Source organism: Macaca thibetana, chromosome 10, assembly GCF_024542745.1.
Source record: "Macaca thibetana thibetana isolate TM-01 chromosome 10, ASM2454274v1, whole genome shotgun sequence".
In the NCBI taxonomy this organism is placed as follows: Eukaryota; Metazoa; Chordata; class Mammalia; order Primates; family Cercopithecidae; genus Macaca; species Macaca thibetana.
Window position 1 is genome coordinate 73,532,381 of NC_065587.1, and position 27,004 is coordinate 73,559,384.

Here is a 27,004-nt window from a genome sequence, read left to right on the forward strand (position 1 = left end):
TTCAGAAGCGAAATGGGACAGGTTTGAGCCACACTAACCTATGCTTCATAGACATGACCTTATCATGTGTTTAAAAACTTGTGGCCAGGAGCAGTGGCTCACGCCTGTAATCCCAGCACTTTGGGAGGCTGAGATGGGCAGACTGCCTGAGGTCAGGAATTCAAGACCAGTCTGGCCAATGTGGTGAAACCCTATTTCTACTAAAAATAAAAAATAAAAAAAAAATTAGCCAGGCATGGTGGCATGCACCTGTAATACCAGCTATTCGGGAGGCTGAGGCAGGGGAATTGCTCGAACAATGGTGGTGGAGGTTGCAGTGAACCGAGATCGTGCCACTGCACTCTAGCCTGGGCAACAGAGCGAGACTCCGTCTCCAAAAAAAAAAAAAATTGCAAACCCCCATCAGCGTCAGAATGGGTGAATAAAGGAAGTAATAGCTACACAATGGAAAACTCTCAGCGAAGAGAATGTGAATGAACTACACGCATGTGTGTAACTCATGGGAATTACAGGATCTGTGCTTTTCTTGTGTCTAGTTTCTTTCACAAAAAAGCACAGATCATATTCAATTGATATAAAGTTCAAAATGGAGTGTTAGAATTCAGGATAGTGGTTCACCTTGGGGAGTAGTGACAAGAAGTGGGCATGAGGTGGCTTCTGGGCCCTGGCAATACTTTTTCAGTTCATAAAAATTTAAAAAATAAAAAATAAAAATCCTTAGAAACTCCCACTCTGAAGCCCAGTACTAGACCTCGTTAGCCATCAAGTTTTCCAAGTGGCTGCCCTGAGAGTACACAGTTCTACTGCACGTGGCCAGAGAGGAGATTTCACCCACTTTGTGATCAGGGAAATCCCTCATCAACCCTGAGAATGCATGAGTCAAGTTTCATCTGAAAGTGCGTGTTTTGCACTCCAGGTGGGATGAGAGTGGAGAGAGGTGGGGGGGGCCGCTGCCCGCTTTTGTCTAGTCTCAAGTAAGGGGTAACAGAGTTCAGTCTCTCTGAACCTAACCATTCAGTGGAGAGATTTTGGACCATGCCAGGAGTCAAAACCCACTGGAAATGCCAAGAAACTCCTGACAAGTTAAACCTAGATAAACCAACGTGGTTCTAGGCAAGCTGAAATGAATTCGTGGGAAATGTGATTCCATATAACCTAAGACAAAAGGCTGTTTGGTACTTTTGAACACACAGATCTGAACCGGGATAGAAAATCACTGGTTGGTAGAAGTCCCTGGGGAAATCTGTCCATAAAGAGGTAAGAATGGTCAGATGTTACAAAACATGTGTTAAGTGTGTCTAAGGACTTCAAACAATTTGATCTCAGATAAATTAAATATTTCATTAAGAGAGAGAAATTCTAGCTGGGCATGGTGGCTCACGCCTGTAATCCCAGCACTTTGGGAGGCTGAGGCAGGTGGATCACTTGAGGTCAGGAGTTCAAGACCAGCCCGGCCAACATGGTGAAACCCCATCTCTACTAAAAATTTAAAAATTAGCTGGGTGTGGCGGCGCATGCCTGTAATCCCAGCTACTCAGGAGGCTGAGGCAGGAGAATCACTTGAACTCAGGAGGCAGAGGTTGCCATGAACTGAGATGACGCCACTGCACTCCAGCCTAGGTGAGGAGGGAGATCCTTTCTAAAAAAAAAAAAAAAAAAAAAAAAAAAAAGATAAAGAAATCCCTATGCTGGACATGAAAATACATCTTCGAACTTCCAATTCAAGGGTCTATTTTGGCTCAAGCCCAGTCACATTAGCAAAAAGCCTGAGCTCAAGAGACTTCAGTGCATAGAAAGCAATTAAATTGTCCCCTTCTATTCAGAGGGCACCTGTGCCAAATTCAGCGAGAACCAGAGAAGCCCAGGGACACATTGCCCCAGCCAGGACTCCCCAGGAACACCACAGACAGGACGGGGAGCAGTGTCTCTGTCCGTTCTGGCTGCCGGACCATAGACTGGGTGGCTTCTAAACAACAGAAATTCATTTCTCACAGCTCTGGTGGCCAGGAAGTCCAAGGTTAAGGTAGAGTCAGTGTCTGGTGACAGCCCTATCCTCACAGACAGTGCCTTCTCACTGCGTCCTCACACTGTGGAGGAAAAACAAGCTCCCTTGGCCTTTTATAAGGGTACTTAGATCTAATCACATCCCAGAGGCTCCACCTCTTTTTTTTTTTTTTTTTTTTTTTGAGACGGAGTCTCGCTCTGTCGCCCAGGCTGGAGTGCAGTGGCCGGATCTCAGCTCACTGCAAGCCCTGCCTCCCGGGTTCACGCCATTCTCCTGCCTCAGCCTCCGGAGTAACTGGGACTACAGGCGCCCGCCACCTCGCCCGGCTAGTTTTTTGTATTTTTCAGTAGAGACGGGGTTTCACCGTGTTAGCCAGGATGGTCTCGATCTCCTGACCTCGTCATCTGCCTGTCTCGGCCTCCCAAAGTGCTGGGATTACAGGCTTGAGCCACCGCGCCCGGCCTAGGCTCCACCTCTTATACCGGCACCTTGGGGTGAAGTTTCCACATAGGAATTTGGGGGAGACACAAACATTCAGAAGATAGCAAACTGCCACCAGCCAACTGCTCCTCCTGGAAGCCTTCCAAGACACCACATCTTTTGAGCCCCCAAAGGTACTGCGTCTTGACATCCCCTTTACTTCACCTCCAGGCCAGGCTCTGGGGGCATGTTTTTATCTATAGCAGCCGCCCTGATGCTCTCACAAGTCCAAGTTCAGCCGCTTGACTCCTTCCCACACACAGGAGCCCCGCCAGTCTGATACACAGGGGAGGCCCCTGTGCCAGCGGCTGCGGTCCACCCACAACATCCCAGCGTGGGACTGGTCACTGGGGACAAAACTCTCTAGCAAAACGTCTTACTTGGAAATGTATTTATCTTGTCCACACGGGACTAGGGACGTTTGGTGACTGTAGTCCATTCTTCCTTTCTCTTTTCATCGGAAGGAGAGGCCTATATTTGGAAGGAGAAGACAGAGGTTAAAGTCAGGTTGTGTCCTTGGGAGCTCAGCAGAACCTGGGGTGGGGAGCGGACACAAAATTGGATGCCATGGCTCTCCATTCCTCCCCACCCAGATCCACAGCTAACACTGACCCAAGGCTGTGAGAGGCAACACTGCTGGCTGCTGCCTTGGCTTACCACAGCCTCTGAGAATAAACATCCAAAGGAAAGACGACAACCCTTGGACAATCCAAGCACGAATGCCCCAGCCACAGAGCACACTGACACCCACGTTGGCTCCAAGGACGACTGATGAGTCCTCCTCTCGGAAGAGACCACCACAACACAGAATAGAGAGTTATCTCAGGGACAGCCCGATTCTACTGAGGTCTACTGAGGATGGGTAAACCACCTACAAATGCCCAAATATAGCCGAGTGTGAGAAATCACAGTATGTGTCTACAGACACCACTAAAATATGACAATGTGAAAGACAATTTAATTATAACTATACATTACAAAAACACAGGTAACAAAACTATGGGTCCAATTTTGTTTAAAATCTATGTAAGTATAAAATATGCATATACATACACACATTTACACGTATAAATATTTATTCAGATAGGTATATATATATGTCAGGATTTCTCCACCTTGGCACTATTACCATGTTTTGTTTTGTTTTGTTTTTTGACAAGGAGTCTCTCTCTCTTCGCCCAGGCTGGAGTGCAGTAGTGTGATCTCGGCTCAGTGCAACCTCCATCTCCCAGGTTCTACTGCCTCAGCCTCCCAAGTAGCTGGGACTACAGGTGCCCACCATCACACTTGGCTAATTTTTTGTATTTTTAGTAGAGGGGGGTTTCACCATGTTGGCCAGGCTGGTCTCAAACTCCTGACCTCAGGTGATCCACCTGCCATGGCCTCCCAAAGTCCTGGGATTACAGGCATGAGCCACCACGCCCAGCAGCACTATTACCATTTGGACCTGGCCCATTCTTTTTTTATTTCTACTTGTAGAGATGGGATGTCACTTTGTCACCTGGGCTGGGAGTGCAGTGGCATGATCATAGCTCACTGCAGCCTCAAATCCCTGGGCTCCATCGATCCCCCTGTCTCAGCCTCCCGAGTAGCTGGGACTACAGTTGTGCCCCACCGCCCCTGGCCTGGGACTGTTCTTTGGCGTGGGACTGTCTTGTGCATCGCAGATGTTTAGCAGCATCTCTGGCTTCTACTCACTAGATGCCAGCAGCACTACCCCAGTGATGACGACCAAAACTATTGCCAGACACTACTAAGTGCCCTCAGGGGCAAAATCACATTACTCACAACAGCCCAAAGGTGGAAGCCACCCAAGTGTCCACTGATGGGTGAGCAGATAAGCAAAACGGAGTATATGCATCCAGTGGATCATTATTCAGCCTTAAAAAGGAAGGAAATGCTGGCACATGCTAGAACATGGGTGAACCTTGAAGACATTATAACAGGCCACACCCAAAAAGAAAAATACCGTATGATTCCACTTTTATGAGGTACCTAGAGTAGACAAAATCAGAGACTGATTTTATAGAATGGTGATGCTTCAAAACACAGAACAGTGGTTGCCAGGGGCTGAGAGGAAGGGGAAATGGAGAGTTTCTTAATGGGAACAGAGTGTGCAAGAGGAAGAGAGCTCTGGAGATAGATGTTGGTGATGGTTCTACAACATGTGAAGGTACTTAATGCCACTGAACTGGACACTTTAAAATGGTTAAGATGGTAAACTTTATGTGTATTTTACCACTATATACATATATATGTGTGTGTGTGTGTACATATATATATATATATATATATATATATATTTTTTTTTTTTTTTTTTTTTTTTTTGAGACAGAGACTCACTCTGTCACCCAGGCTGGAGTGCAGTGGCATAATCTCAGCTCACTGCATCCTCGACCTCCCCAGGCTCCAGTGATCCTCCCACCTCAGCCTCCCAAGTAGCTGGGACTAAAGGCATGTGCCACGGATGCCCAGCTAGTTTCTTGAATTTTAGTAGAGACGGGGTATTGCCATGTTGCCCAGGCTGGTCTTGAACTCCTGGACTCAAACAACCTGCTCACCTCGGCCTCCCAAAGTGCTAGGATTACAGGTGTGAGCCACTGCACCCACTCCACAATATATGTTTTAAGTGGAAGAGGGAGGAATGGGAACCAGTATTACAGTGACACCATGTGAGAAGGATTCAACCTTCTGGAAGAAGGATCCATGACCCAAGGGACACAGACAGCCTCTAGAAGCCGGAAGAGCAAGAAAATGGACTTGTCCTAGAGTCTCCAGAAAAGAACACATCGCTGTTGATACCTTGATGTTAGCCCAGTGAGATTCATGTCAGACCTTTGAACTACAGAACTGTGAGATAATCAGTTAGTGTTGGCCAAGCGTGGTGGCTCCTGCCTATGACTGCAATACTTCATGAAGCCAAGGCAGGAGGAGTTCGAGACCAACCTGGGCAACGGCAGGAGACCCCGTCTCTACAAAGAAATTTTAAAATTAGCTGGATGTGGTGGCACACACCTGTAGTCCTATAGCTACTTGGGAGTCTAAGGTAGGAGGATTGCTTCAGCCCAGGAGCTCAGGGCTGCAGTGAGCTATGATCGCACCACTGTACTCCAGCCTGGGCAACAGAGTAAGACCTTGTCTCTTAAAAAAAAAAAAAAAAAAAAAAAAAAAAAAACAATAAAATAAGGCCAGGCGCAGTGGCTTACACCTCTAATCTCAGCACTTCGGGAAGCCAAGGAGGAAGGATCGCTTGAGTCCAGGAGTTCAAGACCAGCCTGGGCAACATGGGGAGATCCCATCTCTACAAAAAATAAAAAGTTAGCCAGATGTGGTAGCGTGCACCTCTGGTCCCAGTTACTAGGGAGGCTGAGGCAGGAGGATAAACTGAGCCCAGGAGGTCAAGGCTGCAGTGAGCCACAATCACGCCACTGCACTCTAGCCTGGTCAACAGAGTAAGCCCATCTCAAAATTAATTAATTAAATAATAAAATAAAATAAAAATGAATTAGTGTTATTTTAAGCCACTAAGTTTTGGTAAATTGTTACTGCAAGTTACCATGGGCTGATTCCATTCAGAAAACTTAGACCCGGCTGGGCGCAGTGGCTCACACCTGTAATCCCAGCACCTTGGGAGGCCGAGGAGGGCAGATCATGAGGTCAGGAGATCGAGACCATCCTGGCTAACACGGTGAAACCCTGACTCTACTAAAAATACAAAAAATTAGCCGGGTGTGGTGGCAGGCGCCTGTAGTCCCAGCTACCCAGGAGGTTGAGGCAGAAGCATGGCGTAAACCCGGGAGGCAGAGCTTGCAGTGAGCCGAGATCATGCCACTGCACTCCAGCCTGGGCGACAGAGCAAGACTCCATCTCAAAAAAAAAGAAAACTCGGACCCTACCAGTGTACCCAAAAGTGGTACCCTGAGAACACAATTGGTCTCTCTAAATTTTAAATTTTATGGTTTTTTTTTTACTTTTCCAAAAAAGAAGAAGAATCTGATCATGAAAACCAGAGTGCACATGTAATGCAGAAAAAGGAAAGTCAAGCTAGTGAGAAAGACTTTTTTTTTTTTTTTTTTTTTAGACAGAGTCTAGCTCTGTCACCCAGGCTGGAGTGCAGTGGCACGATCTCAGCTCACTGCAAACTCTGCCTCCCAGGTTCTAGCGATTCTCCTGCCTCAGCCTCCTGAGTGGCTGGGATTACAGGTACGTGACACCAAGCTCAGCTAATTTTTTGTATTTTTGGTGGAGATGGGGTTTCACCATGTTGGCAAGGCTGGTCTTGAACTCCTAACCTCAAGTGATCTGCCCGCCTCAGCCTCCCAAAGTGCTGGGATTACAGGCATGAGCCACCACACCAGCCAAAGCTTTTCTTTTTTAAGTGACAATTACCCATAACTAGTCAGTGCCCCTTTTTGTAAAAAGGTGCCGCTTCTATACATGTGTAAATTTATACATTCAACAAGCATTTATTGTGTGTCTACAACGTGCCAAGCGTCGTGCTCGCGATGGTGGCTCAGCAGCCAAGGAAACCTGTAATCCCAGCACTGGTACATGGTGCAGGAGGAGGGGGATGTGTGGGGGCAGAGGGCTCTGTCAAGGGAGGGTGAGTGCTATGGTAGCAAACAGGAAGGACACCTACGGATAAGGGTGGTATCCTGGGGGAAGGGACCTCTAAACTGAGACCTCAGTGTCAGCAAAGATGAGAGGCAAGTGGGTCCAGGCAGAAAAAGCAGGCAACTCGGAACTGTGCCAGATGGGGTGGCCCGAGCAGAACCCCAACCTGGAGAGGAGTCTGGACTTCATCTGGTGGGCAATGCTGGGCCGTGTGTATGTGGAGGATGAAGAATGGCCCCCAGAGACACCTGGGTCCCAACCTGGAGCCTGTGAATATTACCTTATATGGTAACAGGGACTCTGAAGATGTGATTAAATGAAGGATCTTGAAATGAAGAGACTATCCTGGATTATCAGGGGGGCCTTAAATGTAACCACCAGTGTCCTTATAAGAGGGAGGCTCTGCCCCAGCAGAGAGAAGGCGACATGACAACTGCAGCAGAGGGAGAAATCTGAAGACACTGCACTGTGGACAAAGACGGAGAAAGGGGCCATGAACCTTGAAGGCAGCTCACAAGCCAGGAAAGGCAAGGACACAGATTTGCCCCAGAGCCCCTGGTGCGAGCAGAGCCCTACCACCGGCTCAGTTTTGGCCCAGAGAAACTGACTTCAAACTTCTGGACTCCAGAATATGAGTATTACATTTCTGTTGTTTCAAACCACCAAGACCGTAGTCATTTTTCTCGGCAGCAAGAGGAAAACCAGGGGAATTCCGAGGGTAGGGATGCGATCTGATGCGCATTTTAGAAAGGTCACCCACCCAACGCCTTGCTTTGTGGAGAAATAATCCGGGAGAAGAGCGGCCAGGGGACCAGTTGCCAGGCTGGAGCCCGAGTTGGAGAGACAGACTCTAGAGAGTTCGAAGAGGAAGAGAAAAGTCATGATGTGGAAAGCACACCCTCTTGTGCTGCCGGTGTGCCAGGTGTGCTGCAGGATGAAACGTGGGGTGACAGGCAGAGTCCTGGTGATACACGGGCTGCTGGCGAGGACCGCAATGTAAGCAGAGGTGCCACCTTCACAGTCGCTGATGTGAGGACCGAGACTGAGTTTCAGGCAGGCCCATGGAAACTTCCAGTGCAGATAACCAGAAGTACAGCAGGCCTGGGACCCCAGAGAGCGATTCCTGGCACGTGAGGTCAGGGAAGAGGATGAAGTCATCAAGAAAGAACAGAAGGGGCGAAGCGGGCAGGGCTGAGGGCAGGGTTCTGATTAACCCAGTGGGTCAGCATGGCCAGAGGAAGGAGTCCCTGGAGAAAGAGGGAAAACAGGAGACATGGTACCAAGGAAGCCCAGGAAACCAAGGAAGCCTAGGGGCCTTGAGAAGGAGGCCAAGGTCAGCAGAGCCAGGAGCTGGTGGTCGGAGTCCAGGGAAGGGGAATCCTGAGTAGCCTCTGTTAAACCACATAAAGGTCATGGGGGATCTCAGCCAGGCTGATGGCACAGCCTGGTTGGAGTGGAAATCAGGTGAGCAGCGCCTGCTGTCAGCAGCCCTTGTCACTCTCAACACTGGAGTCTTTCTTCAGCCAGAGGAAATGTTATTCTATCTTTCTTTGATTATTTTCCCTCTTCCTCCCACTCTTGGTTTTTTTTTGAGACAGTGTCTGGTTCTGTCAGCCAGGTTGGGGTACAGTGGAGCCATCATAGCTCACTGCAGCCTCAAACTCCTGGCCTCAAGCGATCCTCCCACCTCAGCCTCCCGAAGGGACTGCAGGCATGAGCCACCACACCCAGATAATTTTTTCTTAATTTTTCTTTTATAGAGACAGGGTCTTGTTATGTTAACCAAGCTGGTCTTGAACTCCTGGCCACAAGTGATTCTCCCACCTCAGCCTCCCAAAGTGCTGGGATTATAGTGAACCACTACACCCAGTCCATTCTTGGTTCTTCTGCGATCTCTTCTCTAGCACTATGCATCCATCCATCCCAGCAGCTACCCTCTATCTCCTTATTTTTCTCAGAATTCTCCAGCTAATCTAATTCACCAACTGAATTTTCTCCAGGACTCTTTCTTTCTTTGCCTCCAACATAACCTATCATTTGGTAATTTAGTTCTGCATCTATCCTGCTCTTAAGACAATTATTTTTGATACCATGTCTTCTTAAATCCACTGAGAATACCAGTTAGAGAATTTGATTCTTAAATCTATTTGGTTGTGCAGAAAAAAATAGAGCAACAAAACAATAAACATAGAGAAATAGACCCAAATATATCTGGGAACATGGATTGTAAGTAGCAGTTCTAAATAGCAGGGGAAAGGTAGCTTAATTTTTAAAAATATCACTAGAGAACTGGCTGGCCTTCGGAAGGGGGAAGACAGGGAAACGAAATCACTACCTTACTCCTTCCACCAAAAGAAATAATTGAATAAAAAAATTAAGCACTAAAAACTAAAATGCTGAAGACATTGATACCAATCTGTGAAAATTTTCAACTTCTGTTTAGAAAAAAGAGTACGCTATACAAAGTCAAAAAGGCAAATTAAAAACTGAGGGAAAATATTTACAAAACATACGATAAAGGGCTAATGTCCTTAATACATAAAGGGCTTTAATAAATCAGTAAGAAAAAGGTCCTATGCTCATGTATAAAATGGGAAAAGGACATGCACAATAGTTCATGGAAAACTCAATACAAGTAATTAATAAATCCGTGAAACGGTGTTCAACTTCCCTCATGTCCCTCCTTTTTACTTACCAGATTGGTACAAATCAGTCTGATGGCCCCAACTGTGGGAATTTTCTAGGGCTCAGCCACTCTCTACCTGTTGGGTGATCTCACGAAAGCCACAGCTATAACCCCGACCTATGGGTTCATGTTGCCCCATCTTTGTCTATGGCCTGACTTCTCCCCACCTTTTTTCTTACTTTTACATTTCTTGGGAAAAGAGTGTTAAGAAAATATTTACATAGGCTACCCCATAGTTGAACTGAAATTATAGGTAGGTGACTCTAGGACCCAGTTCCTCTTTTGCCCACCTTAGGGCATCTGCAGCTTTCTTCACAAACTTTCCAACCACCCTCACAAAGCACTGGCTCCCTGCAGCCAGCTAAAGAAACTAAGCTACATTCACATCCACCTTAGGGCAAACAGCAGCAGCAGCAGCAGCAGCAGCAGCAGCAGCAGCAGCAGCAGCACTAACAGAGGACCGGAAATTCACAGTTAATTCTGATATGCCTTAAACAGAGCATTGTTCTCACACAAGGAAGGTCAGAGGAAGAAGCTTGGTGGAACAGGAATGTGGACTCAATTGGATTCAACTGGACACTTCCTCTGAGGGTGTCTGCCAGTATCTGTGGCCTTGGAGACAGGGATTCGTTCAGCTGGCTGGTTGCAACGCTTCTGCCTCCCCTGTTATTATCCAGAATTTATGGTGCTCTCCTGGGCTCCAAAACGCCTTGTAAGAACCATTTACGATCATCACTTCCCACAGTGCCTTGGGAATACAGACTAATGGTTGTTATGTCTTATAGGAGGGAAACTGAGGCAAGGAGGAATGAGGGACTTCCCACATCAGCCAGCATCTAGGCACAGAACCAAAATACCTCATAGTCTACCACACAGAGAAAGGAGAAGAGGGGCAGAAAGGGGACAAGAAAGAAGAGGCAGAATTTACACAAATCCTTTTTTTTTTTTTGAGACAGGGTCTCATTCTGTCACCCAGGCTGGAATGCAGTGGCACAATCACAGCTCACTGCAGCCTTGATCTCTTGGGCTCAAGTGATTCTCTCACCTCAGTCTCCTGAGTAGCTGGGACCACAGGTGCACGTGGTCCATGCCACGCGCACCATACCGAGCTAATTTTTTATTTTTTGTGGAGATGGAGACTCGCTATGTTGCTCAGGCTGGTTTCAAACTCCTGGCCTCAAGTGATCCTCCTGTTTTGGCTTCCCACAGTGCTGTGATTAAAGGTACGAGCCACCTCTCCTGGCTCAAAAATCATTTTTAATATGGAGCCGGTCTTTGGAAGTCAAAAACATATTTAAATCTACTGAACTTCCTCTATGAACATAGTTACTTACCCCATCTAGAATTATAAATCAGTACTTCTTTTTAGAAACCACACTTTAGAAAATAAAGCATATATTGAATATCTACTGACCACAAAGCATGTCTACTAAAATAGCTAGAGATGTGAGCTTGCCTCATTGAGACATGAGCCTCCCAGGTTCCAGTCATGCTGGAACCCTGTTGGGGCTACCAACCAGTCAGTTTTCCCTCTGGCACTGGCTTCATGCTTCGGCAGAATGTTCCAGATTCTCCTCAGCTCCATTAAATGCCCGGGCAATGCATTCTGCTTGTCAGTGGAATTCAGCTGGTTACGTGGAGACCCATTCATGACTTCCTGACTGCCTGAAAGACAACTTGTGGGTAAGACCTTCCCTAAGACCCAAGAGCACGTCTTTACAAAGGGAAGGTCTTAGCAGGACAAAGGGAAGGTCCTCTGGCCGTTTAATATGATGACATCCCAGTCACAGAGAACTTTCTGAGCCTACTTTTTATGCTCTGTGAGTGTGCCCATGCACCCCCTCAGACCCAGATTCACATGTTCTAGCCTCGACCATCAAAACTTACCTCCCCCTATAAACGAACCCTGAGGCCCCTGGACAACGTAGGGACAGGCACTCCCACTTCGGCCTGCCCTTCAGCACAGCACGTACCCCACACAGAAGTCACCTGTTGGTGTTTCTGTCCCCCCGTGGGCCTGGAGCTTCCTTTCTGGTCCCCAGCCCCCAGCTCCCAGCCTGGGCCTCTCTCCCGCACCTGGGTTATCGTGATTACTGCTTCCAGGAAGGGGATCAGCAGTCTGTCCAGGGACACTAACCTGCTACCTTAGGCCAGGGGATTCCAAGAAGCCTAGCCTGAGAGAAAGCTTTGGCATGTGATTTATTGTGCAGGTGTTTTCAGGAGAAACCGGTAAGGGAGTTGGGGAGGCAGGACGGGGGCAGCGGGAGGAGCTAGGAATGAGGTGGGTTCAGCTGGAGCCCAGCCACAGCTGATCCCTTGGGGAGCTCTGTGGTGTGAAGGGCCCCCAGAGTTGTCCTACTTGGAGGCGGGCAGGTGGCGCTTCTAGACCACTGCGTGTCCGTTACTGGCAGAGAGCCAGCCCCTAGGCATTTCCCTGCAAGAGCAATTCTCAGGAAACGTGTGCAGCTAAGACCCAGCACCGTCAACACGCACAGCATGCCACAGATTAAGGGGGCCTGGGTGGTACAGCAGCATCCATTACACCTGCTCCATATCAAGATTGAAGCAACTACTGGGTCTCTCACTGTCCCCCACTCACTCTCCGGTTGGGAGGAAACAGCTGCCCACTCAGGACCAGCCTGGTGCTGGAGCCTAGGCTGCAGGAACAGGGTCAGCATCGCCCAAGCTCTGGACCAGCTGAAGCTGCAGCAATTGCACAAAGCATCCTTTCCCTGCCTTCCCGCAGACCCCACTCGCAGGTGTTTCCAGCCTCCCACACGAGGCCTCCTCAAGAATAAATGCAGGGCTGGCCAAGCCTTTGAAATTCACAGGCTCAGCTTCCTGAGAAGAGAGCACACACCAAGTCCTCAAGACGCTCTCGGAGGTGGGAGAGGCATCTGGAGCTCCCAACAAAGACAGTAGAATCCCCTCTGCTGTTAGGTCTTGCTTCCTCCAAACGCTCCATGGTCAGGATCCCGGAGAATGTGCCACCTTTCCTTGGTCTCAGAGCATCCCCAGGACCCTGGCTCAACCTACATGGTTTCACTTCCAGCCTGGAGACCCAGCACCTCTCATTTATGAATTGGAAAGTCCTCCAAGGGAGGGGCAGCCCTGGCAGGAAAGTCCAGGGTGAGAGAGGGGAAGAGCCCCCCTTTGGTGGTCACTTTTGCTTCTTGTTTTCTGAATTGTCTTCCTGATTGTAGAGCAGGGGCCAGGCCCCAACCACCCCCCTCTCAGCTCCCAGTGGGGGTAAGGGAGGGAGAGCAACAGTTGTTCTATAGGATCCAGGCAGCCCCAGTCTCTGAGACAGGCTTGGGGAGGAGAGGGCTTTCCATGGAGAATTCCCGGGGTGGCAAACCCCACAGAGCCACCACCTGACCAGTGGGAGGGCTGGGCACTTGCCAAAGCCTTGACTGAAACCAAGGATGGGAGGCAGTGGGAAGAGGTGGCTTACAGACACCCGACATCGCAGGGATTCTGACTCTGGGTGCTCATTAAACTCCCAGAGCGGGGGCAGGGAGGGAGTAGAGAAAGGGGTTGCTTTAAAAATCCTGATGTCAGGCCGGGCGCGGTGGCTCAAGCCTGTAATCCCAGCACTTTGGGAGGCCGAGACGGGCGGATCACGAGGTCAGGAGATCGAGACCATCCTGGCTAACACAGTGAAACCCCGTCTCTACTAAAAATACAAAAAAAAAACTAGCCGGGCGAGGTGGCGGGCGCCTGTAGTCCCAGCTACTCAGGAGGCTGAGGCAGGAGAATGGCGTAAACCCGGGAGGCGGAGCTTGCAGTGAGCTGAGATCCGGCCACTGCACTCCAGCCCGGGCTACAAAGCAAGACTCCGTCTCAAAAAAAAAAAAAAAAAAAAAAAAAAAATCCTGATGTCAGCGAGGGCATGGTGGCTCCTGCCTGTAACTGCAGCACTTCGGGAGACCATGGCACAAGGATGGCTTGGGTCCAGGAGTTCAAGATCAACCTGGGCAACATAGTGAGACCCCATCTCTACAAAAAAATTAAAAAATAAAAAATTAGCCAGGCACAGTTAATGCCTGTGGTCCTAGCAACTCAGGAGGTGCACCCCTGTAGTCCTAGCTACTCAGGAGGCTGAAGTGGGAGGATCGCTTGAGCACAGGAGTTCGAGGTTGCAGTGGGCTATGACGGTACCACTGCACTCCAGTGTGGGTGATGGAGTGAACCCCTGTCTTTAAAAAATAAAATAAATTAAAATCCTGACATCCAGATTGCAGCCCAGATCAATTACATCAGACTCTAGGGGAGGGGCCCAGGCAGAAGCATTTTTCAAAGCCTCCCCAGGTCATGCCAGTGTACATCCAGGGCTGAGCACCACTGTGGAACCTGTAGGAAAGAACTGTGTAGACTGAGGACATCACCATAAGTATTTCAAAGCAGCCCTTCAAGAAAGGAAGGGGTGGAATTTTCTAAAAACAAACTGAGTTGGGTATTTAGCACCGTCTCCCTGCTACTAATATTTCCAAGAAGAAAGGGGACAGTGTAGAGCGTCCTGCAGGGTCCATGTGTGCAGGCACTGAGCTGATGCAAAGGGCTCCTTCTTGCAAGCCAGGGCACCATGTCACAGAAGCCGGACCCCAGCCCCAGGCCCCAGGTCTGATGCAAAGGAAACGCTCACTGGGGGCCTATAGCTTCCCCTTTTGGGGCCTGTGCACGCCTCTTCTCTGAGCCCTGCACCTCCCTCTGAGGACACCCTGGATCTCCTGGGTTGGAGAAGAAAGTTGCTGGGCACAGTGCTTTCCACTACAGTGTTAAAGACCAACTGGCCAGGTCTCCTGAGGGAATCTGCTTTGTAACCAAGCAATGGCAGAGGAGATAGTGCTGATCCCTCTGCACTTCAGACCCCTCGTAGTGGGGCAGGAAGTGGTGTGGATGGCAAACAGGAAACCCCAGCCCCATTGCACCACATGAGGAAGGAGACTTGAGCTGCAGGCTGGGGCCCTGCCAAGACCTAGAGATGGTAAGAGATGCCAGATCATGCTTCCCAAACCCAAGCCTGTCCTGGGCATGGGCGAAATGCAGGCTGCCTCAGAAGGAAATGGCACACTCTGCCTTCTGCCTTCCTGCATTATGGAACAGAAGCCCCATCACTGCTTGGACTCTTTTAACCCCTACACCAACCTCATTAAGAAAGAATATTATCCTCATTTTGCAGCTGAACAGTTGAGGCACAAAGAAGCTATGCCACTTGCCCCAAGACACACAGCTAGGAAGGGGCGGAGCTGAGGCTCAAATCCAGGGCGGTGCAGCTGCCAAGCGGAACCCAACAATAGACTACAACTTCTCTTGAGGTGGTAAGGAAGAAAGTGCTTTCGGCCAAAAATCAGTCAACCCAACTGTATTCTGGAGGAGTGGTTCTCCCACTTGAGTGTGTATTGGAATCCCTCTGAGGGCTTGTTAAAATACAGATTGCAGGTCCCTTTGTCCCAGTTTCTGATTCAGTAATTCTGGGGTGGGGTCTGAGAAGGTACAGTCCTAATAAGCACCCGGGGCTGCTGCTGCTGCTGCTGGTAGCTGGCTCTAGGTGCTTTATCTTAGTCCCTCCAAGAACCTCATGGGGAAGGCTTCACTTTAGCCATTTACAGATGAGAAACAGAAGGTCCCAGAGGTTAGGTGGCTTGTCCCAGGTGGCAGAGCCGACACGAAGCCCAGTGCTCTCCTATGGCTCTCTGGCTGAGCACTGGATCTGAGAGGCTCACTATGGAGCAGCAGGAGCAGGTTGGCTCCAGTTACCAGCCCACAGCAGGCTGGGGGGTCCTGGGGATGGGAGGTGAGTGAGTGACCAGCCTAGAGGACAAGCTGTGGAAAAAGCAGACCCTGCAGGGGCCAAGGAGAGAGGCCCAGAGCCACAGGTCGAGGACGTGGGTACTTGCAGTCACAGAGCCATCGAATCTCAGTCCCGTATCACACACTGGGTGGGACACTGAGGGGACAATGAACTACCCCTCCCACTCACAGACCCCACAGACCATCCCCACCCCATTCCCAGAAAAGCCTCGATGCTTGGTAAATGACAGGTACAGGCCCTTCCTGGCAAGCTACCCCACTCCCATCCCCGGACCTGCCCCTGCCTGGCCCACCGACACAGGAGGAACTGAGACGCACCAAGAGCCATGCTGGGGTTTCTTCACGCAGGTCAGCCTACGAAGACCCGGCTCTTCCACCACCAACTGCGGCCCAGCCCAGCCCTCCCTGCCCAAGCCTGGGTTCCCAGACGCGACTGCGGGAGATGGGAGGAAGCAGTCCTGGGCCCACCCAGACAATGGCCTCGCAGGCCAGAGAAGCAGCCACATGTTTACAGGGAAGCCCCACCGGCGTCCACAAGTGCCTGACCTTTAGGATGGATGTTGTAGAAGGAAACTCAGAGCTCTTAGCCTCTAATCAGAGAGCCAGGGCGCTGAAGCAGGACAAAAAAGGAAGCATAGAGGAAGCACAGACTCCAGAAAGAAGCAGCTGTGTGTGCGTGGGTGTGAGCATAGCTCCCGGTGTGTGAGTGAGAGTCCAGTGTGTGGATGGAGCATATGGTTGGGGAGTGGTGTATCGCTGTGTATGTGTGTATGTGTGTGTCCACATGCATGGTGTGTGTGCTTGGTATGTGTAGAACTAGACTCTGGCTCAGAGAAACTAAAGACCTAGAATGCTAACCAGCCAAGACAGCCTCTTGTGGGTTCCAATTCAACCAAGTGACAAATTCCCTGTGGCTGTGGAACCCAAGGGGAGAGTGGGAAGTTGGCGGAGACAACACTGGCCCCAATAAAGCAAATAAGACGAGACACTCCCTGGCCTGCATTTCTCAAAGCCAAGCCAGTTTATAGGGTAGTTTTAATGTCTACCTGGGGAAGAGCAAGGTAAGCTTTCCTCCCATCCAGTAACTACGGGATTTAAGGGAGGCCACCCTGCAGAGAGAGCCCGAGGCCTGTGTCCCCAAGTGCTCCTGCTGGCCTATCTGAGGGTTCTTCTCCCAGCTTCACAGAGAGAGAGACAGACTGATCCAAGCAGGTAAGGAGGGGCTGGCTCCGGGTCCCCTGTTTCCTACAAGTTCAGATTTCTTTGGTAGCCACACTTCCTGTTTACTGCGTGATTTCCAAGTCACAGGCCACTCAGACTCATCTCTGACTTCACATCCCCTTCCTCAAGGGAACCCCAGCATTCTTCCTTTTTTGGTGCTATAGGCTGAGACTCTGAGCTCTGTGTGCAGTGATCTTGGGGTTTCCTCTACTCGACACCTGGGGACAGGACTGAAAACCTAAAAGCTAAGATCGCTGGCCTCCACCCCCAGACCCCAGCAGGTTCCTTGGACTTGAAAAGCAGTGAGTGGGAAGAGCAAAGGAAGTGCTGGGTGTGTCCAGAGCCCTCCGGTGTGGTGGGGGCAGCAGTCACTGCGGCGCATCTGACATCCCCCCTCCTTTAACCTCGAGTTAACGCACCCAGCAACATGTGTGGGGAAATTCCCCGCTCACAGCAAATCTCAAACCCCTCCTAGTGCCAGGAGAAATGGCACATCGGGGGGTTTCCAGACCATTTCCAGGGGAAGTTTGCCACAGTAGCACATTCACACCTTCCTCTGTCTACCCTGGGCACAGCTGACCAGCCCTAAAGGAAAGTCAGCCCCATGTAAAGCAGAACTGCTCCTCCACAAGGCCTGCAGAGGCGGCTCTATCAAACCTCTGTACACCCCCACGACTGCCTAAGATTCAAAGGGCAGCTGCCCACTAGGCACGGCCAGGTGAAGAGACCGTGAGTGCTCTCCCAGGCTCACGCTCTTACCAACTCACTGGAGGAGCCGCGGGCACTTCAGGGAACTCACCTAACAAGGAACTCACAGCATTTGCCTCAGAGCAAATGTCCCAGAGAAAAGCCACCTGACCCACTCCCGTGACCCCTGAATACAGTCATGTGACCTGGTTTCCCAGTTCTGGGTCCCGCAGTTTCCTGAGCTGACCTGCGGGCACACTCTGCCTCACAAGCCCCCCACTCCATGGCACCATGGCCCCGACTGTACGCAAAAGAGCCATCCTTGCCCCAAATGTCTGTGTGATCAGCTGTAAGGCCCTACATGGCACTTTAGGAAGGGGCACTGATTATCTGAGGCTACCACCCATCTCCCCAGAGTACCTGAGGCCTCGTGGACCCCACCAAAGCCCCCTGCATCCCATGCCATGCTATGGACAAAACATTCAACAGCCAGCCCTACAGCCGCTGGGATGGGTGTTTAACAGGGCAGGGGTTTGGCACACACAAAGGATGCTTGAAATAGAAAGGCAGAGACCCTCCTTCTCGAGCTTCAAGGAAGCTAGTCTCCACACAACTCCACCTCTACCTGGTTTGAATCTCTCTCTCTCTGCATGGCAGCTGCTCCATCAAAGTCACGGCGAATCATGAGCCCACCCTTCCAAACCCATCACCACACAGAAAACCCTGAGATTCAGCAGCAGGGGGTCTGGGCCCCATGGGCCAGCAGCCAGCAGCCAGCAAGCCACGCTGTGGTCAGCTCCCAAGCCAGTGGTGCTGCACACCTGCACCCTGGCCACTTTCGTCCTGTGAGGCTGAGATGGAGGCAGCACCCTGACACTGCCCGGGCCGGGAAGGATAGTCAGGACCACATGACCCAGCTTGAGACGGAATCACCAGGGGCCAAATACCACAACTGCCTGCCAGGGCTTCCCTTTCCTTTCTATTACATAAGTAAAATAAACATTTTTTTGTTTTATTTTTAAAATATAGGTCAGGTTCCATGGCTCACACCTGTGATCCCAGCAATTTGGGAGGCCAAGACAGGAGCATCGCTTGCATGCAGGAGTTCAAGACCAGCTCAGGCAACAAGGCAAAATCTTGTCTCTACAAAAAATAAAAAATTAGCTGGGTTTGGTGGCATGCACCTGTAGTCCCAGCTACTTGGGAGGCTGAGGTGAGGTGGGAGGATGACTTGAGCCCGGGAGGTGGAGGCTGCAGACAGCTATGACTGTACCAGTGTACTCTAGCAAGGGCAACAGAGTAAGACCCTGTCTCAAAAACAAAAAAGAAAAATATATATAGATAAATGAAAAGATTAATATCCACAAAAGGACAAATATTGTTTGATCCCATTTATATGAGGTAGCTAGAAGAGGCAAATTCATAAAGACAGTAAGTAGACTAGAAGCTACCAGGAGCTGGAAGGAGATAGGAATGAGGGGGTTATTGTTTAATGGGTACGGAGTTTCTGTTTGGAATGACAAAAAAGTTCTGGACGTGGATAATGGTGATGGGTTGTACAACATTGTGAATATAGTTAATGCCACTAATTTGTACACTTAGAAATGGTTAAAAGGGTAAATTTTATGGTATGCATATTTTACCACAATAAAAAATAAAAATAAACTATTACATATGAAAAAAGATGAAGATTGAAATCTCCCAAAACTCCACCACCCAGAGATAATCACTATTAACATTTTACCATACATCCTTCCAGATGCTAATATAAATGGGTGATACAGTTTGTAAAAATAGCACACAGTTTGGTAACCTGCTTCTTAAAAATATATCCTATTCCGGTGGCTCACACCTGTAATGCCAGCACTTTGGGAGACCAAGGCAGGTGGATCACCTGAGATCAGGAGTTCAAAACCAGCCTGGCCAACATGGTGAAATCCCATCTCTACTAAAAATACAAAAAATTAGCCGGGCGTGGTGGTGCACCTGTAATCCCAGCTACTCGGGAGGCTGAGGCAGGAGAATTGCTTGAACCTGGGAGGCGGAGATTGCAGTGAGCTGAGATCACACCATTGCACTCCAGCCTGGGCAACAAGAGTGAAACTTCGTCTCAAAAAAAATATATATCATATTCTTCCATGTTAATAGCTACACACCGGCAGCCTATGTTTTTGTAGCCACATGGTATTCCAAAGTATAGATATGCCATGGTTAACTAATGTATGACTGTTGGGCATTTGGTCTCCATTTGTCACTATAGAGTGTTGTCATTATTATAAATAATGCTGCGAGGGACATCCCCATATACATACTTTTCTGCATTTATCCAATTACATCCCTAGGGGAAGAATTCCTAGGGGTGGAACTGCTGAGTCAGGGACTTGTTTGGGAGGGTTGTCAACAGAGCATTAAGAGTAAAATTACACCAAGATGTTGAATTCTGTCACAGAAAGTTCTCTTTCTCCACACAGACTTTTCTCCAGACCTCCTTCCAAAAAGAGCCAGGTATTAAACATTTACCAGCACATCACTGGTCATAACCTAGGAATGTAAACCGTGAGCAGACTCCACTCGGGTGTCTATAATGTTGCATAGTGATTCAGAAAGGAAGGGACCGTCCATTCCGTAAGAAACCAGTCCCTCCCCCTCGACCTCTCCAGTCCTCCTCTGGAGACACACCATGCTGGAGCCCTGAGGTGAAACTGATATACAAGACAAGCAGGATTATACTGGGTTAATGTCCACTGAATTCCCAGCAGGAAGGACTCTAGGAAGGGCCAGTGCCGGGGGTCTCATGGTGGGTGCCACATATGTAGTCCACACAAAAGGTTTTTTGTCATTAAAGGTTTTTAAAGGTTTTGTTCTTGTATAGACAGAAGGACAAGGCGATGACTCTTCTGAAAGAGGTCAAGGGTTAGAAGGGACACGTGGAATCATTTAATCCCTTGCCTTGGAGATGGGGAAACTGAGAGTCAGAAAGTCTCACAGCATAAATATTTCAATAATCATTAGCCAGACGCAGTGGCTCATGCCTGTAATCACAGCATTTTGGGAGGCTGAGACAGGTGGGTCACTTGAAGTCAGGAGTTCAAGACCAGCCCGGCCAACATGGTGAAACCCCGTATCTACTAAAAATACAAAAATTAGCTGGGCGTGGTGGCATGCACCTGTAGTCCCAGCTACTTGGGAGGCTGAGGCAGGAGAATCGCTTGAACTCAGGATGTAGAGGTTGCAGTGAGCCAAGATCATGCCACTGCATTCCAGCCTGGGCAACAGAGTGAGACTCCATCTCAAAAAAACAATAATAATTATAATCATTAAATGTACCCCAGAAGTATCTCACATGCAGGTGAGGTTCAACTGGTTCAGGGCAGCGCTTGAACATATCCCATGTCTTGGATGCATAGTACAAATCTTATCCTCCCCTTCCCATGTACAGAATTGGAAATTGAAATCACTGGGGTCACATGCTGACTTAGTCATGGCCAGATGTGTGCTGGGGCCAGCTCCTACTGGCTCTCAGGTGCCAGTGGCGCACAACTCTTCCCAACTGAGTGTTCACTGACACCAGGTTGGTAGAGTGAAATCAGCCCTAGTGGGAATATTTATTTATATCACACAAATTGGAAAACACCACAAAGCAGGGCTTCCCCCAAAACCCTTACCAAGAGCCAGGTGTTAAATATTTACCAGCACATCACTGGTCACAACCTAGGAATGCAAACCATGTGCAGGTGACCTCAGCTTCCTCAACTAACCTAAGAGCAGCCTCTCTTTCCAAGCATTGTAACTCTCTATGTTCCACCAAAATACACACTCCCAAATCCATCATAGCCTGCTTCTAGCCGGCAAATGGTTTTCTACTCGCTTGCTATGTGCCAGGCTGAGCACATATGATAGCTCATTTGACCCTCACAATATTGCTGTGAGATAGTTATTATAATTTCCATCTTACAGTTGGGGAAACTGAGTCTTTTCTTTCTTTTCTTTTCTTTTCTTTTTTTTTTTGAGAGGAAGTTTTGTTCTTGTTGCCAAGGCTGGAGCACAATGGCAAGATCTCAGCTCACTGCAACCCCTGCTTCCCAGGTTCAAGCGATTCTCCTGCCTCAGCCTCCTGAGCAGCTGGGATGACAGGCGCCCGCCACCATGCCTGGCTAATTTTTGTATTTTCAGTAGAGACGAGGTTTCACCATGTTGGTCAGGCTGGTCTTGAACTCCCGACCTCAAGTGATCCACCCGCCTCGGCCTCCCAAAGTATTGGGATTACAGGTGTGAGCCACCGTTCCCGGCCTGAAACTGAAACTTTTAATGACTTTTAACTATAGATTAAAACCTGTCTTAGGTTGGTTTCACCCAAAAGTAGATCGTGAAACAAGAACTCAAGTTCAAGTACAAAGGGAGTGGGAAAGTGAGATGAGGAAGTGAGTGAGCTAACACTATGAGCAGTCGGGATTCAGTCCTGCAAGGGAACTCTTAGAGACAGCACAGAACATGCCCCAAACTTATCCCAACAGAGAGGCGAGGAAGCTGGAGTATTTGCACACCTTCTCCCATCAGTCATTGGTTGAGACCAGTGGAACATGGGCAGGAGGCTGACAGCATCTATTACATTATCCAGTGTCCCACAGCTAGGAAATGGTAAGATGCAATTCAAACTCCAAATCCAATATTCTTTTCATGACATTTATAAAAATGAGCACTTCACTGGATGCCAACGACGGTTAAAGCACAATGCCGATGAAGTAAATCGACTTTGCCAAATCACTTTGGGTCGACATGTTCAAAGAAAGCACAGGTATTTCTCTGCCAATTTTCACCAATTGAAGGAATAGGAAAAGCCCTTGGAAGTCACTTTGCCTGTTCCACAGGAATGGATGAGAGGGTCTCTCTCTGGTACCAGCACAGCTGCCTTGAGCAGCAGTTCCCCAGCCCCAAGCCGTCACCCCAAACAGCTGCATCAACCTGTAATGACAGGCTTTAGAGTCTGCCATCCCAGAAATGATAAAAAATGACCCACTGGCTGCCCAGCCCAAGTCAGAGGATGTGCCACCCTCCTTCCCTGGTGCTTCCTGCCCCATTCCCAACCCCCACCTCACACGGCCACGTGGTCCATGGGAACCCACAAGAGGCCAAATAAATGAAACCAGCAGGGAGACCTGTGGGGGCTCACTCCACCTTGAGGACATTTATACATTCTTCTGGGCCAGGCACAGTGGCTCACACCTGTAATCCTGCAGGTGTAGGCTGTGGAGGCTGAGGCAGGAGGATGGCTTGAGCCCAGGTGTTTGAGACCAGCCTGGGTAACATAGCAAGACTTCATCTCTATTAAAAAAATAAAATAAAAACGTAACTGGGTATGGTGGCCTATGCCTGGGGTCTCAGCTACTCAAGAGGCTGAGGTGGGAGGATTGTTTGGGCCCGGGAGATGGAGGCTGCAGTAAGCCATTATTGCACCACTGCACTCCAGCCTGGGCAACAGAGACCCCATGTCAAAAAAATAAATAATAAATACAAATAAAAAATAAAAATTCTTCTTGTAGACAGGGAGGTATTGAAATAGGACAGTGTGTCATTGGAGTAAACAACTGGACCACATTGTGAAGAGTATTAGGGAGGTAGCAGGAGGGAATTGCTACCCTCGCTTTATAAACCCAGCTGTGGCAGCTCTCAGCTACTACAGATTGAAGATAGACGCTGAACATCTTGTTCCATTCCAAGCACACTGCTGAGACCTGCCCTGTTTCTCGCTCTGGGGGAGATGAGTCCTGGGACTACTCATGGGGTCACTCAGTCCATCTCCCAGCCTCTCTGTGAGACTCTCTGGCAACCTGACCCTGCCTCTCTGTCCCCACCTCCCACTCAGTAAGGACACTTCCTGCCAAAATATCCTAAAGAGGTCTGAAAGCAATAATCAGGCCCAGGTTCTTTTGTGCTTTGATGACAGGTCCCTTCTCTGGCAAGCAACGTCGTCCAGCCCTCTGAGACAGCAGATGCACACCCTGGGCACCTCTCCAGCCGAGTCGCTCAGCCATTCCTAAGCAGCTCACGCATAGAACGCAGACATGAAGCCTGACTCCGGGGCACCAGGAAATAGACCAAGAAGTAAAAGCAAAACCAATAGCAACTGGGATGTCTCAGGTGGGTCAGAGCATCCAAAGGATTGAAAACAAGGCATAGGGTTGTCCACCACACCAACTGACTCCTAAGATGACACAAACTGGCGAGAAGACCTGAACCTCCAAACAGAAGCCATGTAGAGACGCAGAGAGGTAGGCTGTGGAGCACCAGGGACAGAGTGAGGCCACGCTCGGGAAAGTGGGGATGATGCTGGCTGGAGATGCAGCAGATGCGGGCACAGCCCCAGTTGGCCAGATGTGGAGGGCACACAGTCCCCTTCCCCTGGAGGAAGGCATGAAAAGGGACCTCAGATCCCTGGTCTCCTCTCAGCCAGGCTTCTCAAAGGGGCCATCATGATTCCAACCCAATTTCAACAGCATAAAAATGAGGGGAGTGGAGCACTTGGGATATGTCTAGGCTGCACCCCAAGGCTTACCATGTGTCTCCCCGATATTCCACCTCTGCTCTTCCATCTGCTGAAGGAGGAGCGGAACTCGCCTTCCAGCCTCCCCAGCAGAGGGACTCTCAAGCTGTACCAGTCCACACTGCAGGTGCTCAGGCAGGCTGTACACTATGCCTCCACCTTCTCCCAGGGGAAGAGCTCCCACTCTTTCCCAAACTACCCCCTCTCCAAGCTCAGCCATCATTTGAGGCCCTCTTCTACCCCTGTGAGGCCTGCTGGACTGCCACAGCCCCTAGGCATCAGGCTGACCTGTCCAGAGGAGAAAACGCAGCTGCTGCCCACACCCAATGCCCCCCCACACAAGGGTCTCTGATCCCAAATGGCCACCACCCAGGTAGATGCCACACTGTGTCCCTGGGACACTACATTTGAACACGAGTGTTTTGGTTTTTTTGCAAATTGACTCTCCTCAAACAACCCGATATATCTTTGCCATGCGAGATTTCTTTAATTCTTCAGACCACCTGCAGAAAAAGTGCCTAGTAAGTAAATGTGGATGTATTAGTCAAATAAGCCTAGCTGCAGATTCCTCATCCAGATGTTCCTGAAAGAAGCCCCCTGGCTGTGTCTTCCCGGCTGTTTAAAAGAATCATTGTTTCTAATTCTTTCCTCCCATTGTACTAAGATCAACTGTGGCAGGAACTGGGTCCCCCTCCAGGACAAATTGTTGTTTGTCAGCTGATTGGTTCATACATTCATTCACCATTTACAAGGTACTTACTATAACCCCAGCCTGCCCTAGACACAGCCTCTGCTCTCCCGAAAAACACGTTCTAGGCGCCAGGATTCCAGATACCTGGGAAATAGAGTACACGCAGTGATGAGAGGCCTCGTGCTCGGCTTCTCCTGTCACTGAGGCGCGGTGGGGGCTGTGGACAGCCCGGACCCATGCAGCGCCCCAGAGGTGAAACAGAACCCTCAGTCTCCCAGTGAGGCCACTGGCACTCTCGGCTGTCCCCAGAACTCTCCGACTTAGAGCTGAATGCAAAGTAAGCGCTGGAAATGCAGAAGTAGCCGGGGCCGCCCACGGCACCTGCCTCGCTTGGGGCTAGAGAAGACGCCAGGCTGAGGTCCCCAGCGACCTCAGGCACCAGCTCCGAAGGAGGGCGGGGAGACCGCAAAGGGGAAGTGCCCGGAGGCCAAGGGCCCCCGCTCACCCTGTGCCCTTCTGAAGCTCGCCGCCTCCCCGAGCCGGGGACTAGGACCCGCCTCGGGGAAATCTGCCTAGAAGACGGCGGCGGATTGGGGTCGGGCACTCTCCGGGTCTGTCAGGGCCTCTGGAATCCTGCACCTGCCACGCCGCCCCACCTCGCCAGGAAGTCTCAGAGACCCCGGGGATGGGGTGGGAGCACCTTCCCATCGTGGGCTCGAAAAGAAGTAAGGACACCCCCAGGGGTCCGAGAAGCCTCCTTTCTCGGAGGCTTTCCAAGCTCCAAGCCACAACTTTCTTCGGATGCAAGGCAGGCCGGCTGGGGCTCTGCGCCTACATGGCCCCGGGGGGGCGAGGAGGGGGAGTCGGCGCGCCCCGGGAGCTCCACGGCTGGGGGAGGAAAGAGGAGACAAGAAGCAGGCGAAGACTAAGGGGCTGACCCAGCCGGGATAGGGACCATCGTGGAAAAACTTTGGCGAGGTGGGGGGACGCGGAAAGAGAGTGGCCCGCGCCCTGCACCTTGCGCCCGGCATCCCGCGCCAGTGCCTAGCTCCCAGCGCCCCGCGCCCCGCGCCTTGCCTGCACCCCGGGCCAGCTGCATCGCGCCCGCGCCGCGGGAACCGTGGAGTTGAAAAGTGGGGGCGCCTCGGCCAGCGATCGGCGGGCAGGGCTCAAATCCAGCCAGGCTGGGCAGGCGGTGGCCGCGCGATTGGGGACCGGGCGCCCCGCCCTCCTCGCTCCCCTCCTCTTTCCTCTCCCTCCCTCCCGCCCCTTGGCCTTTTTCAGCCCCTACCGGGTCTGCTAGTCCGCTGTCCCCTCTTTTCTCTCGATCTTCATATCACTCCACACCCCTTCGCCTTGCCTTCGCCTTTCTTCCTCCCCTTGTCTCCCGCCCCCTCCTCTTCTCCCCTCCCCTCTAGGGGCGGAGCTTCTCCCCTCCCTCCCAGACAATGCTGTAGCTGCGTCCCCTTCCCCGCCAGCTCGTCCAGGCTCCCGCCGCCAGCGATTCTTCCGGGCTGGGGGTGGGGAGGGGGTGAGAGTGCAGGGTTGGGGAGGATGAGCTGGCTCCCCTCACCTCATTGCTGCTGCCCTCTCCAAGAGGGATGGAGACTTGGCCCAAGCTGCTTGGTTCACCCGGCACTGTGACAGCCACTCCCAGGGAACAAACACGCTGCCCCACCAAGCCCACCTCCAGCGGCCCGGGTTCGCCAGGCAGAGGCTGTGGGATTTTTTTTTTTTTTTTTTCTAACACCCCAGCTTATTCCCAAAAGAGTTTGAGCCGGACAGGGGCTAAACAGGCCCCTTCGACTTGGCGGGCCGGCCAGACGTGACAGCAATGCCAAGGAGGCCAAGTTTCTTTGTCCATTTCTCACCCCCCCCTTTTCCATCCCTGGACCTCCTGGCGCCCCCAGCACACAGGAGGCCCTTGAGCAGCCCGGCTGCAGGTTCCCTATCTGTTCAGAGCTCTCCCCCTCACGTGCCTACCCCCAACCCGGCAGTGTCTACTGACCAAAGGGAAAGGGAGCCTCAGGCCAACCCCCAAGGTACAACCAGCCTAGCTCATCCAGCCTGGAAGCCAAGCATTCTTTGCTAAATTCATTGTTTGGATCTTGGAATGTGTCTCCCTTAGAAACAATGTTATAAATGGTGATCTGCTTCCCAGGCCAGCCACAAAAGTCTGTTGAACCCAAAATGCAGCTGTAGGGTGGTGCTGAGAACTGTGTCAGCTACCCTGAAAAAGAAAGCCACTGATCAGCTTTATTTGTA

General features: G+C 50.5%; 1 protein-coding gene across 6 annotated transcripts in view; it reads right to left on the reverse strand.

Moving 5' to 3' along the window:
• The window catches only part of RASSF2 (Ras association domain family member 2), a 46,221-nt gene extending 19,496 nt beyond the window's left edge, over positions 1-26,725 (reverse strand). Inside the window, exons 1-3 of one of the 6 annotated variants that reach the window (XM_050745238.1) lie at positions 26,031-26,229; positions 22,731-22,829; positions 2,866-2,956 (exon numbers count right to left, since the gene is read on the reverse strand). In XM_050745238.1, the coding sequence (XP_050601195.1) occupies positions 2,866-2,924 (59 nt within the window). In that variant the 5' untranslated portion in view covers positions 2,925-2,956; positions 22,731-22,829; positions 26,031-26,229. Of the gene's footprint in view, positions 1-2,865; positions 2,957-22,730; positions 22,830-24,808; positions 25,014-25,816; positions 25,968-26,030; positions 26,230-26,312 lie in introns of those variants that run through there. The other 5 variants (XM_050745240.1, XM_050745242.1, XM_050745239.1 and 2 more) reach the window with 5 other exon arrangements.
• Between the last annotated feature and the right edge of the window lie 279 nt (positions 26,726-27,004).